This window comes from Gossypium hirsutum, chromosome A08, assembly GCF_007990345.1.
Source record: "Gossypium hirsutum isolate 1008001.06 chromosome A08, Gossypium_hirsutum_v2.1, whole genome shotgun sequence".
NCBI lineage: Eukaryota > Viridiplantae > Streptophyta > Magnoliopsida > Malvales > Malvaceae > Gossypium > Gossypium hirsutum.
In genome coordinates, this window is record NC_053431.1 from 64141439 (window position 1) to 64155735 (window position 14297).

General features: G+C 36.6%; 1 protein-coding gene across 1 annotated transcript in view; it reads right to left on the bottom strand.

Annotated features, from left to right (window-relative positions):
* The window catches only part of LOC107945389 (uncharacterized), a 52845-nt gene extending 40301 nt beyond the window's left edge, over positions 1 to 12544 (bottom strand). The window contains exon 1 of the mRNA XM_041075955.1: positions 11618 to 12544. Coding sequence (XP_040931889.1) covers positions 11618 to 12544 — 927 coding nt within the window. The remainder of the gene's footprint in view (positions 1 to 11617) is intronic.
* Positions 12545 to 14297: the final 1753 nt, after the last annotated feature.

Below are 14297 nucleotides of genomic sequence, written 5' to 3' on the forward strand. Positions count from 1 at the left end.
AAGGCTACTGACAGTGATGATGCTGAGCAGGCTGAGTTTTGGCTTGATAATACCGTTCGTGTGTTCGATGAATTATCGTGCTCACCTGATGAATGTTTAAAATGTGCTATATCTCTGTTACGTGATTCTGCCTACTATTGGTGGAATACTTTGGTTTCCGTCGTGCCGAGAGAACGGGTTACTTGGGAATTCTTTCAAACCGAGTTCTGCAAGAAACATATCATTCAAAGATTCATCGATCAGAAACAGAAAGAATTTCTTGAGCTTAAGCAGGGTTCTATGTCAGTTACTGATTATGAGCGAAAGTTTGTCAGACTTAGTAGATACGCTCGGGAATGTGTTTCGTCCGAGGCTATCATGTGTAAACGCTTCGAGGACGGGTTGAACGAAGATATAAAACTGTATGTTGGCATTCTTGAAATTAGAGAATTTGTAGTACTTGTCGAACGAGCTTGCAAAGCCGAAGAGCTCAATAAGGAGAAAAGAAAAGCTGAAGTGGAAGCAAGAGAATTCTGTAAGAGGTCTTTGGGAAAGCCCTTTCAACAACCATCAAAGAAATTTAGAAGTGATCCAGGCCGATCTAAAGACACTTTGGGCTTTTCCAGACGAGATCGTGATCGACCCCCTGTGAGTACGCGGGTCACTTCGGTTGCCAGTGTTGGAAATGATCGTCGGGACAGGACGGAGTGCCAGTATTGCGGTAAATGGCATTCGAGGAGTTGTAGATTCCCTGACCGCTCCTGTTATAAGTGCGGATCAGCTGACCACTTTATCAAGGATTGCCCAAGACTGTCTGAACAGAATGTAAATCAGAGTGGGAAACCGGGTGCTACTACTACTTGAGGTAGACCATCTAAAAATACGGGGAATGCTAGTGGCGGTCAGAGAGGATCTAGAGATGTTACCACCAGATCTGAGGCTCGTGCTCCTGCTAGAGCTTATGCTATACGTGCACGCGAGGATGCTTATTCGCCTGATGTTATTACTGGTACATTCACTCTCTTTGATACTGATGTGATTGCTTTGATTGACCCTGGTTCTACTCATTCTTATATATGTGAGACTTTAGCATCCAGTAAGACTTTACCTGTTGAGTCTACTGAGTTCGCTATTAGAGTGTCGAATCCCTTGGGTCATTATGTGTTTGTTGATAAGGTGTGTAAGAAATGTCCCCTAGTAATTCGAGGTTCCTATTTTCCGGCCGATTTGATGCTTTTACCGTTTGAGGAATTTGATGTTATCCTCGGGATGGATTGGTTGACCGTACATGATGCAATTGTAAATTGCAAAAGTAAGGCTATCGATTTGAGATGTGCAAATAATGAGATAATCCGAGTTGAGTCTACTAATTGGAATGGATTACCAACAATAATATCCTCAATGTTAGCTCAAAAATATGTGAGAAAGGGGTGTGAAGCGTATCTTGCATACGTACTTGATAATAAAGAATCAGAAAAGAAACTTGAATCGGTACCAATGGTTTGTGAATATCTGGATGTTTTTCTCGAAGAATTACCGGGGTTACCACCTGTTCGAGAGGTAGAGTTTGGCATCGAACTTGTACCTGGGACTACACCGATTTCGATAGCTCCGTATCGTATGGCACCAACGGAATTGAAAGAATTGAAAACTCAGTTGCAAGAGTTGATAGATAGAAGTTTTGCTCGACCAAGTTTTTCACCTTGGGCTGCACCAGTATTGTTTGTGAAAAAGAAGGACGGAACCATGAGGTTGTGCATCGACTATCGTCAGCTGAATAAAGTGACAATAAAGAATAAATATCTGTTACCGCGTATTGATGATTTGTTTGATCAACTAAAGGGGGCCTCAGTGTTTTCAAAGATAGATTTGAGATCGGGTTATTATCAGTTGCGAGTTCGAAATTCAGATATACCCAAAACTGCTTTTAGAATGAGATACGGTCACTACGAGTTCTTAGTGATGCCATTTGGACTCACTAATGCCCCTGCGGTATTTATGGATTTGATGAATTAGATCTTCAGACAGTATTTGGATCGATTTGTAGTTGTGTTTATTGATGGCATTTTGGTCTATTCGAAGGATGAAACCGAACATGCTGAACACCTGAGATTAGTGTTGCAGATTTTACGGGATAAGCAGTTATATGCTAAGTTTAGTAAATGTGAGTTCTGGTTGAGAGAAGTTAGCTTTTTGGGTCATGTGGTATCTGCATCGGGTATTCGAGTTGATCCGAGCAAAATTTCAGCCATACTTAACTGGAAGCCTCCGAGAAATATTACTGAGGTTCGGAGCTTTTTGGGACTTGCCGGTTACTACAGACGGTTTGTAAAAGGTTTCTCGATGATAGCCACACCAATGACGAAACTACTTCAGAAAGATGTTAAGTTTGAATGGACAGAAAAATGTCAGAAAAGTTTCGATCAACTAAAAACTTATTTGACTGAAGCTCCAATACTAGTGCAGCCCGAATCAGGCAAAGAGTTTGTCATTTACAGTGATGAATCCTTACTTGGGTTGGGTTGTGTATTGATGCAAGAAGGTCGAGTTGTAGCTTATGCGTCGAGGCAATTGAAGCCACATGAGAAAAATTATCCAACCCATGATCTCGAATTAGCTGCCATCGTATTCGCTTTGAAAATATGGCGACATTACTTATTTGGTGAGAAGTGCCATGTATTTTCGGATCACAAAAGTCTCAAATATTTGATGACTCAAAGAGATTTGAATCTGCGACAAAGACGTTGACTTGAGTTGTTAAAAGATTATGAGCTTGTCATTGACTATCACCCGGGAAAGGCTAATGTGGTTGCGGATGCTTTAAGTCATAAATCACTATTTCCTTTACGAGCGATGAATGTACACTTGTCCATTCTATCTGATAATGTGTTAGTAGTAGAATTTAAGGCCAAACCATTGTTGATTCATAAAATTCGTGAAGCTCAGAAAGTCGATGATGAATTGGTTGCAAAACGGGCTGAATGTGTTTCGAATATAGAATCAGAGTTTCAAATTGATGATGACGATTGTTTGAGGTTCAGAAGTCGTTTGTGTGTTCCAAGAAATTCAGAACTTATTTCGATGATTCTGAATGAAGCTCATTGTAGTCGAATGCCAATTCACCCGGGGAGTACGAAAATGTACAACGATCTGAGACGTCAGTTTTGGTGGCATGGTATGAAACGAGACATTTCCGATTTTGTTTCGAAGTGTTTAATATGTCAACAAGTGAAAGCGGAACATCAAGTGCCTACAGGTTTACTTCAGTCAATCATGATACCTGAATGGAAATGGGATCGAGTCACGATGGATTTTGTATCTGGGTTTCCATTGTCGGTAAGTAAGAAAGATGCGATTTGGGTTGTTGTTGATAGACTGACTAAGTCGACTCATTTTATTCCCGTACGTACGGATTATTCACTAGATAAACTAGCTGAATTGTATGTTTCTCAGATTGTAAGATTACACGGGATACCTATTTTTATTGTTTCGGATAGAGATCCGAGATTCACCTTGCGATTTTGGAAGAAATTGCAAGAAGCTTTGGGTACCAAGTTGCATTTTAGCACCGCTTTTCATCCCCAGACTGATGGTCAATCCGAGCGGATAATTCAGAAAATCGAGGATATGTTGAGATGTTGCATCCTTGAGTTTAGTTGTTCATGGGAACGGTATTTACCTTTGATTGAATTTGCTTACAACAATAGTTTTCAATCAAGTATTAAGATGGCACCTTACGAGGCTTTGTATGGTCGTAAATGCCGTACACCATTGTTTTGGACCGAGCTTAGGGAAAGTAAAATCTTCGGGGTTGATTTGATGAAAGATGCTGAGCAGAAAGTAAAAATAATTCGTGAAAGTCTGAAGACAGCTTCAGATCGTCAGAAGTCGTACGCGGATTTGAAACGAAAAGACATTGAGTATCAGGTGGAAGATAAAGTGTTTCTTAAAGTTTCACCTTGGAAAAAGATACTCAGATTTGGCCGTAAGGGCAAATTGAGTCCGAGGTTCATTGGGCCGTATGAAATATCCGAACGAGTTGGTCCAGTTGCATATAGATTGATTTTACCCCCTGAACTTGAAAAGATTCACAACGTTTTTCATGTTTCGATGCTTCGACGTTATAGATCTGATCCTTCGCACATAATTAATCTATCAGAGTTGAAATTCAATCCGATATGAGTTATGAAGAAGAACCGATTCGTATCCTAGATCGTGAAGTGAAAGAATTACGAAACAAAAGGGTTCCTTTAGTAAAAGTGTTATGGCACAAGCACGGGATGGAAGAAGCTACTTGGGAACCCGAGAACTCTATGAAAGAACGATATCCTAACTTGTTCACTGGTAAGATTTTCGGGGACGAAAATTTCTTATGTGGGGGAGAGTTGTGACAGCCCTAATGTGACCCTAGTCGGAAAGTGGTTTCGGGACCACAAAACTGAGTCATAAAAATAATTAACCGTCATATTTGATGCTTATTATATGTATATATGCATGTGTGAAAATTTCATGTTTGAATTTTGTTAATTGTAAGTGAATTTTATTAAATAGGACTTATGTGATAAAATTTAGAAATGTGTTAGGCAAATGTTGAAGTGACTTATTAATACATGTTTGAAAATGCTTGTACTTGCATGTCAAATTAGCCAAATTTGACATAGTGACCGGCCATGTTATAGATTAAAGAATATTATAACTATTTTATGCTAATAATTTTATGTTACAAAATGAAATAATGAATAAGGTTAATAAAATACTAGTTAGTGGGAGAAGAAACCAAAGTTAGCCTATGTTTTCTCCTCCATTGCTGTAACTAGAGAAAGAAGAGGAAGAAAAGTCTTTAGGGAAGAAAATTCGGCTAAGGTGGATAGCTAAAGTAAGGTAAGTTCAATGTCATTCTTGGAAAAACTTATGCACCATTTGGATGATTAGTTTAAATTCTACCTATTTTATGGTTTGAAGATAGGTTTTGTATGAGTTAAGTTTCGGTTAAGGTGGATTGTTTTGATGTCATTAGCATGCTAAGTGTGAAGCTTTGTAATGATACATGTGATGGTGGATTGATAAATTGGGTTTTATAAGGAAATTATGCCATAGCCGAATGTGTCTTGAAGAAGACGTCATATGTGCTTATTATAAGTATATGTGTATTCGGCTAATGAGTTTGAATTGAAGTTTCGATAGGTTGTGGGTTGAGTGGCCGAGTGAATTATAGACTTTGCAAGGATGGAATTTACTTATAAGTTGTGTGTGTATGGCTTTATTTGTTAATGACATTTAACAATATTATATGCTTAGAATTGATGTAGTATAAGTTACCAATGTTCTTGCCGAATGTGTGTTTGATAATAGAGGAGTTGTTATTGAATGTTTAAATAAATTGGATAATTAAAAATGGTAAGTCAATTGAAGAAGCCATACTTTGTGTGCTTAAATTTCTTAGTGAACATTCGGCTATGTCCCTAGTGAATGGATGAATTGATAAAAATTGTTTATAGAGAATTGCTTTGCTATGCTTATGTTAATAATATGAGAAATGAATTAATATGGTCTTAGTGTACCGATTAGGGGCTAAGAAGTTGAACTACAGATAGAAGATTTTGAGTAAATGTTTCATAGACATTTTCTTTTGGCATTTAGTTCCTATGAATTCAAGCTTATTAAGTGGCCACCTATTCGGCTCTTAATGATTTTTATGTCATGAATAATGAGTTGATGAAAAGGTTTAATATGACTAAACTTGTTTAACATAGCTCAAGAGCATAGAGGGGCAACATCGGATAAAGGAAAAGCTAAAGTCACGGAATAGCCAAACCGAGACTTGTTCAGAAGGATATAAAGTAAGTTTTGAGTATTCGCCTTTAGTATAAGATTTACGATGCCTTGATATGTCTATGCTAGATGAACATTATCTTTTAGTCCTATTTGATCTAAGATGTGTGGTAAATAATTTAATTATATGACATTTAGTTGAATGGATAATTCGGGTTAAATTGGATTGATGAAAGGTAGATGTGATTTGTTTGTATGATCTTCAAAACGAAATGAAAATGATGGTGTATATGTTGCCCTTATATACGAATGGAGCAATTGAATTACCAATGTGATAGGCTATGTGAAAGGTGTTACCATGTGAATATATATATGCCAGAATTATATCGGACTTCAGGTCCATAGGCTATAAGCGAGAATTATATCCGGACTTCATGTCTGCAGGCTATATGCGAGAATTATATCCGGACTTTATGTCCGCAGGCTATATGCGAGAATTATATCCAGACTTTAGGTTCGCAGGCTATGTGCTGGATATACATCTGAATTTAAAGTCTTGAAGGCTTTATGCTAGTGACTGGATTCGGGTTCTAACCTAGCAGGCTTAATGTCGATAATTCGAGTAAGGTTATGAATTGAATGTACTATACAGTATGAAAAACAGGTACGCATTTCGTACACTTAAGCGAACCCACTTTTAGATTGAAGTTTCATATATAAGGAATGGAATGTGCATATGTATGTATAGATATACGTATGGATGAATATCACATCTATGAATATGAAAATAACTACTTCGGACAATGTCTTTATTTATATGAAGGTATACGATTAAATTATTTCTATAATTCATGTTTATGATCGAGGTTCAGGTTGTGATCTCTTTGTATGTTAGTGTATCTATATATATACGTAATTTCGGGCAAAAAGGTATACAGCTGATTCGAGTTTAATATTTGGAATGTTGACTTCTATGTCAAATTTTACCTGTTTAAAATTTCTTAAGACTTACTAAGCATCATTTTGCTTACTCCGTTACCATGTTTCCTTGTGTTATAGATTTTGTTCGTCAGCTATCGGACTCGGACGTGTCAATGTCGAAGTCATCCACACTATCTAAGCCACTTTTTGGTACTCTTCAGTTGAACTTGATAATGGCATGTATAGGGCTGACCCTTGTTGTTGAATTAAGTATCTTTTGGTAATGTATATTCGTATAGCCATGCGAAAATGGCTTGTATATTTTGAGTATAACATTATGATCATTTTGTATATATGGTCTTATGATATGGTTATTAAGTGATGTGAAAATGTTTGGTAATGATTAGCCATTGGAATGGCCAATCATGGTCCTATTGGTGCTACGTATGTCAGGGCTAATCGTGATTATACTTGGAAATAATGTATGTCAAATTACTAGTTGATTCATGGAAAACTATGAAATAGGTAAATTTTACCTTAAAATAGAAGCTGACAGCAGCAGTGATGTGAATTTGAAAAATCACTAAAAATAGTATAAATGGAATTAAATAATGAATAAATTATGTAATCGAATCTTGATGAGTCTATTTTCATATGAAAGAAACGAAACGACCATATGAGCCGTATTTTAAGAGATGTTTAAGTTTTCGTGAAACAGGGCCAGAGCGATTTCTGGATCCCCTGTTCTGACTTTGGAAATTCACCATAAATTAACCAGAGATAATTATAAGTCATGCTTATTATTTACAGATTTATTTTTGAGTCTAGTTTCATTAGAAACAAACGGAATAAGTATTGAAGCCCTGTACAGGAAGAGATCTAAGTCGTAATGCATGAAGGTCAGAGTAGTCGAACCCTGAAATAGGGGAGACTTTAGCTAATAAACTGTACTTATTGGCCCGACCAAAAATTCTAGAAAAAAATTTGTAAATATATGTATGAGTCTAGATTCAGGAAAAATTTACGGAATTGAATTTCGAGTTTCAGAACTCGAGATATGATTTTTAGAGTGACTGTGATAGAGTTAGCCAGCTCGTCTAAAAATTTTAAAAATGAATTGTATGAGCTGATTAAGTAAGGAATTAAGTCTGTTAGCACCTCGCGTTCGACTCCGGAAACGGTCTCGGGTACGAGGTGTTACAACTTTTTTCTATAATTTCAGTGGAATGACACTTGAAGAAGATGAGTGCTAATTTTTCTTTTATTTGTTTTAAGTTTATTATACTAATTACTATTTTAACCTTATAATATGTAAACCTTAAAGCCATTAAAAGATGTCCATAAATCTCCACCCACTATAAAAATGATCTAATTAACACTTAAGGACCTTAAATTTAATGTTACATAGCTATTAGACACTTTTAACTAATAGAACATAAATTTTGCACTTTACGTGATTTAGTCCTTTTTATCGAATTAAATACTCAAATGTTAAAATTTCTTAATGAAAATTTCACACAACTAAACTATCATGCTGTAAACCTTAAAATAATAATAAAATAGTTATTTTGACCTCGAATTGGCCTAAAACCACTATTCTGATTTGACAAAAAATGAGTTGCTACAACTCTCCCCCCTTATGGATTTTCGTCCCCGAAATTCTTACCAGCAAAAAGGTTAAGGTACTATTTTCTCATAGATTCCTTGGGCTCCTACGTGGCATCTTCGACACCATGTCATTGCAAAGTACTTTCGCTAAAGTTACGCGTTTACTTCTCAACTATTTAACCTCTCGAACTAAAATTCTAATTGGTTCCTCATTGTATGTCATGTTGGGTTGGATTTCAATCTCTGCCAGAGAAATTACGTGTGATGGATCTGATCAATACCATCGTAACATTGAGGCATGAAACACGTTGTGAATCTTTTCTAATTCTGACGGTAATGCTAGCCGATATGCCACTAGTTCTATTCTTTCAATGATTTCATACGGCCCGATATATCGCGGACTCAGTTTGACTTTGCGACCAAATCGAAGAATTTTCTTCCACAGAGATACTTTCAAAAATACTTTGTCTCCAATCTAAAATTCAATGTCTTTTTGTTTCAAATTCTCATATGGCTTCTGTCGATTTGAAGCTACTTTTAGACTGTCACAAATTACTTTCACTTTCTCTTCAGTCTCTCTAATCAAATCAACCCCGTGAATCTTTTTCTCACTAAGCTCGGTCCAGTACATTGGAGTTCGACATTTGCGACCATCCAATGCTTCATACGGTGCCATTTTTATGCTCGATTGAAAACTATTATTATACATAAATTCAACTAATGGCAAATATTTCTACCAGTTGCCTTCGAACTCTAAAACACAACAACGAAGCATATCCTTTAGAATTTGAATTACTCTCCCAAACTGACCTTTAGTTTGCGGATGAAATGCTGTACTAAAATTCAACCTTGTACCTAGAGCTTCTTGCAATTTCTTCCAAAATTGCGATATAAACCTCGGATCTCTATCCAAAATAATCGAAACTGGCACACCATGCAATCTAACAATCTCTAAAATGTACAATTTAGCCAATTTATCAAGTGAATAGTCTATACATACCGGAATGAAATGCGTAGATTTCCTCAGTCGATTAACGACAACCCAAATAGCATCTTTCTTCCTCAGAGAGAGAGAGGCAATCCAGATACAAAATCCATCGTAACTCTATCCCATTTCCATTTTGGATTAATCACCGGTTGTAGCAATCCCAAAGGCACTTGATGTTCAGCTTTTACTTGTTGACAAACTAAATACCTCAATACAAACTTTGAAATGTCTCGTTTCATTCCCAACCACCAATACAACAGTTATAACTCACTGTACATTTGGTACTCCCTGGGTGAACAGATAGACAACCACTGTGTGCTTCATTCAGAAATTTCTATATAAGCTCTGGATCTCTCGGCATGCAAACTTTACCTCAGAACAATAAGCTCTGGATCTCTCGGTATGCAAACTCTACTTCTGAGTTTGACAAATTTGCTAAAGACAAACCGGTTTAGCTTTCAACTCTGCTACAATTGAACCATCATCTGATGAGGTTAACTAATTATTCATTGCCCGTAAAGTAAATAATAATTTTCTACTCAGAGCATCTGCGACTACTTTCGCTTTCCCTGGATGATAATCAATCACTAGCTCATAGTCTTTCAGAAACTCGAGCCACCTTCGTTGACACAAATTCAGATCTTTCTGAGTCATTATATACTTTAAACTTTTGTGATCGGTAAAGATGTGGCACTTCTCACCGTACAAATGATGTCGCCTAATTTTCAATGCAAATACAATAGCGGCCAACTCTAAATCATATGTCGGATAATTCTTTTCATGCGGTTTCAATTGTGTGAAGGCATAAGCTACCACTTTTCCTTCTTATATCAAAAAGCAACCCAAACCGTTCAATGACGTATCACTATAAATCACAAACTCTTTACTCAACTCAGGTTGAACCAACACTGGTGCCTCAGTTAATAATATTTTCAACTGAACTAAACTCTGTTGACATTTTTCAGACCACTCAAACTTCACATCTTTTTGTAGCAATCTGGTCATTAGTGTAGCAATCACTGAAAACCTGTTGATAAAATGTCGATAGTAAGCAGCTAACCCCCAAAAAAATTTGACTTCAGATTCATTTCTCAGTGGTTTCCAATCAACAACTGCAGAAATCTTACTCGGATCAACTCGTATACCTTCAACTGAAACAATATGTCCCAAAAATCCAACTTCACGAAGCCAAAACTCACATTTGCTGAATTTAGTGAATAGTTGCTTATCTCTCAAGGTTTGTAGCACAATCCTCAAATGCTCGGCATGCTCAGACTCATCTCGAGAATAGATCAGAATGTCGTTAATGAATACAACAACAAATATATCTAAATCCTGTTTAAAAATTTGATTCATCAAATCCATAAAAACTGCAAGAGCATTAGTCAATTCGAGAGGCATAACAAGAAATTCATAGTGCACGTACCTTGTTCTGAACACAGTTTTCTGCACATCTGAATCTTTAACTTGCAACCGATAATAGCCAGATCTCAAATCAATATTCAAGAATATTGTTGCCCGTTTCAACTGATCAAACAAGTCATCTATTCTCGGTAAAGGATACTTGTTCTTTATTGTAATTTTGTTGAGTTGTCAATAATCAATACACATTCTCATTTACCTGCCTTTCTTCTTTACAAACAACACTGGCACACCCTAGGGCGAAAAACTAGGTCGTGCAAAACCTCTATCAATTAACTCTTGCAACTGAGCTTTCAACTCTTTCAATTCTGTCGGAGTCACTATGTATGGAGCTATAGATATCGGTGATGTTCCCGGCACTAATTCAATAGCAAATTCAACCTATCTAATCAGTGGCAACCCTAGTAATTCTTCTGGAAACACATCCGGATATTCACAAACAACTGGCACTGATTCAATCTTAGATTCAAACACTTTTGTATCCAAAACATAAGCAAGATAAGCTTCGCAACCTTTTCTCACACATATCTAAGCTGACATAGACGAAATCACAACAAGAAATTTACTTGATTCATCTGATTCAATTCGAATGATTTCACTATTCTGACATTTCAATTCAATAAATTTACAACAGCATCATGTAGTGTCAACCAATCCATAGCCAGAATTACATTAACTCATCAAATGGTAACAACATCAAATCAGCCAAAAAATAGTAACCCGAGTCATTAAGGGACAGTTCTTGCAAACTTTATCAACTAGAACATACTTGCGTAAGGGGTTCGATACTTTAATCAAAAACTCTATAGACTCAGCAGGAAAACTCTTATTGGACACTAAATTCATGCAGATATATGAATGAGTCGATCCAGGATCAATCAATGCAATTACATTAGTGTCATAAAGAGAAAATGTATCGGTGATAACATTAGGTGACGATGCCACTTCGCAAGCGCAAATCGTATAAGCTCTAGCAGGTGCACTAGTGTCAGATCTCACAGCGGAGTCTTTTGTTATTCCTCTACTACTAGTTACATTCCCTGTATTTCTCGGTGGCCTCCCTCTAGTAGCAGGATTGCTAAGTCTTGAAGTCTGAAGATTATCTTTCTTGGATAACTGAGGACAATCACGAATAAAGTGTTCTTGTGAACCACATCTGAGATAGGCTTTATTATTATTAATCATCCAATAGTCTCCAAATTGTCGTCGTCCACATTGCTGACACTCGGGTTTGTTGTTTCTCACACTGACAACACTCGATACTGATGTAGCTTGAGCCTTAGGACTCGAGTATTGCTTTCCACGATCTTTGTTTGGATATCCTATTGAAGTATTTGAACGACTGAACAAATCCCGTGATTTCTTTGACAAAAACTGATACGGCTTATTCATCGATCTTTTCCTCGAATATTTAGCCTCAAAATCTACCTTTCTCTTTTCTTTGCCAAGTTTTTCGGCTTTACAGGCTCTGTCAATAAGTACAACGAATTCTTTCAACTCTAGAATTCCAACCAACAATCTGATATCTCTATTCAATCCATCTTTGAACCTTTTACACATAATTTCTTCAGTTGAAATACATTCCCAAGCATATTTACTAAGCCTTACAAACTCTCGTTCGTATTCAGTTACAGACATATGGCATTGTTTCAATTCAAGAAACTCTTTTCGCTTCTGATTAATAAACCGTTTACTGATATATTTCTTTTTGAACTCAGCTTGAAAGAAATTCCAGGAAACTCTTTCTCTTGGCACCACTGATACTAGGGTATTCCACCACTGATATGCCTCGTCATGAAGCGAAGAGACTGCACCATTAAGTTTATATTCGGGAGTACAGTCTAAATCATTCATAATCCTCTCAGTGGCCTCCAACCAAAACTCGGCCACTATAGGGGTGACTCTAGTGACACCCCTAAATAGCTCAGCTCCATTCAATCGGAGTTGTTCAGTTACCGACCGTCAGCCCCCAGATCCAAAATGAGGTCCAACGACCCTCTCAAATATCCTCAACATGGCTTGGGACAGTGCGTCTGTAACACCCCTTACCTGTATTCGATGTTAAAATAGGGTTACAGAGCTTTACTAACCTTATCACACATTTAAACATGCATTTCTCATACAATTAGTCAATTCAAATACAATTCATGTAACAGCCCGATTTTGGGCCTAGTCAAAACAGTTGTTTCAGAACCACAAATCCAAGGTCGAAAAAATTATTTTAATATTATTTTGTGTTATAGCATGATTACATGAGGGTTTGAAATTTTTGGTGAATTAATTTCAGTAATTGCATGCTTAATTTTGAAAAGGACATCGCATATAGTGCAAAAATTTTGTTCTACTAGCTAATGGTGTCAAATGGCTATAGAACATTAAATTAGAGGTCTTTATTGAGTAAATAGACCACAAATTTTTTAGTGGCTGAACATGGAGACAAAGAATTTTTAAGGTCAAAGTTAGGTGAAATTTGGTGATAAATTTGACTAGAAATATAATAAAATAAGGACAAGCTTTCATCTTTTTCATTCTCTCTTTCTTCTCTACCGATTTTCTCTAAGAAAAAAGGCCATGGGAGCTTGAAATTTTCAACAGCTTTAGACTCTTGCAAGTAAGTGATTTTGATGGTCTTTCTTGATGATTTTTATATTTTTAGGCCCTTGTAGCTTAAGCTAACTTATGGGAGGACTATTTTGAAAAATAGTTGAGAGTCTAGTGTTTTTTCATGAGAATACTCATGTTGTCGCTGAATTTTATATAAGAAAATGAATCATGGTTGTTAAATAAACAACTTTAGTGAAAGGGGTTTTCATGAAAACACCAAAAAGGGGCCATTTTGTAAAAGTTACAAAATGAGTAGTAGATGTGTGAATAATTGAAATTGTGAGATGCTATAGGCTTAAAGTAGTTTTGGCTAGGTTTTGTTAATGTGGAAATTTGATGAAAATCGTTTTACGAGCCTAATGGAAAAATCATAATTTTGTGAAAGTTTAAGGGTAAAACGGTCATTGTCCAAAATAAGAATTATGAAATGTCTTAATTAATGTGATGATTAAATTAGTGAATTTTATCATTATATATCAAGGAATACGAAATCCGGACCTAGACTGGGGGAAGACCAAGGTAGTAGACTAATTCAACTAGTCGCCTATATTTTGTATACCGAGGTAAGTTGCATGTAAATATCACAGTTCTATTGTAATTATGCATTAAATAATTGATATTGCATGAAATTTTTGATTTTATAACAAATATGAATGACGAGATTTGATGTGGTAAAACTTCCAATTGAACCGTAGGAATAGATCGGATATCCATGCCGTGATACTAGGGTTATGTGAGTCAGTGTAAGACCATGTTTGGGACATGGCATCGGCCTCGATATGTGAGCCAGTGTAAGACCATGTTTGGAACATGGCATCGGCATTGATATGAGAGCTAGTGTAAGACCATGTCCAGGATATGGCATCGGCCTTAATATGTGAGCCAGTGTAAGACCATGTTTAGAACATGGCATCATCATTCATATGAGAGCTAGTGTAAGACCATGTTTGGACCATGGCATCCGCACCGATATATGAGAGCCAGATTAAGACCATGTCTAGGA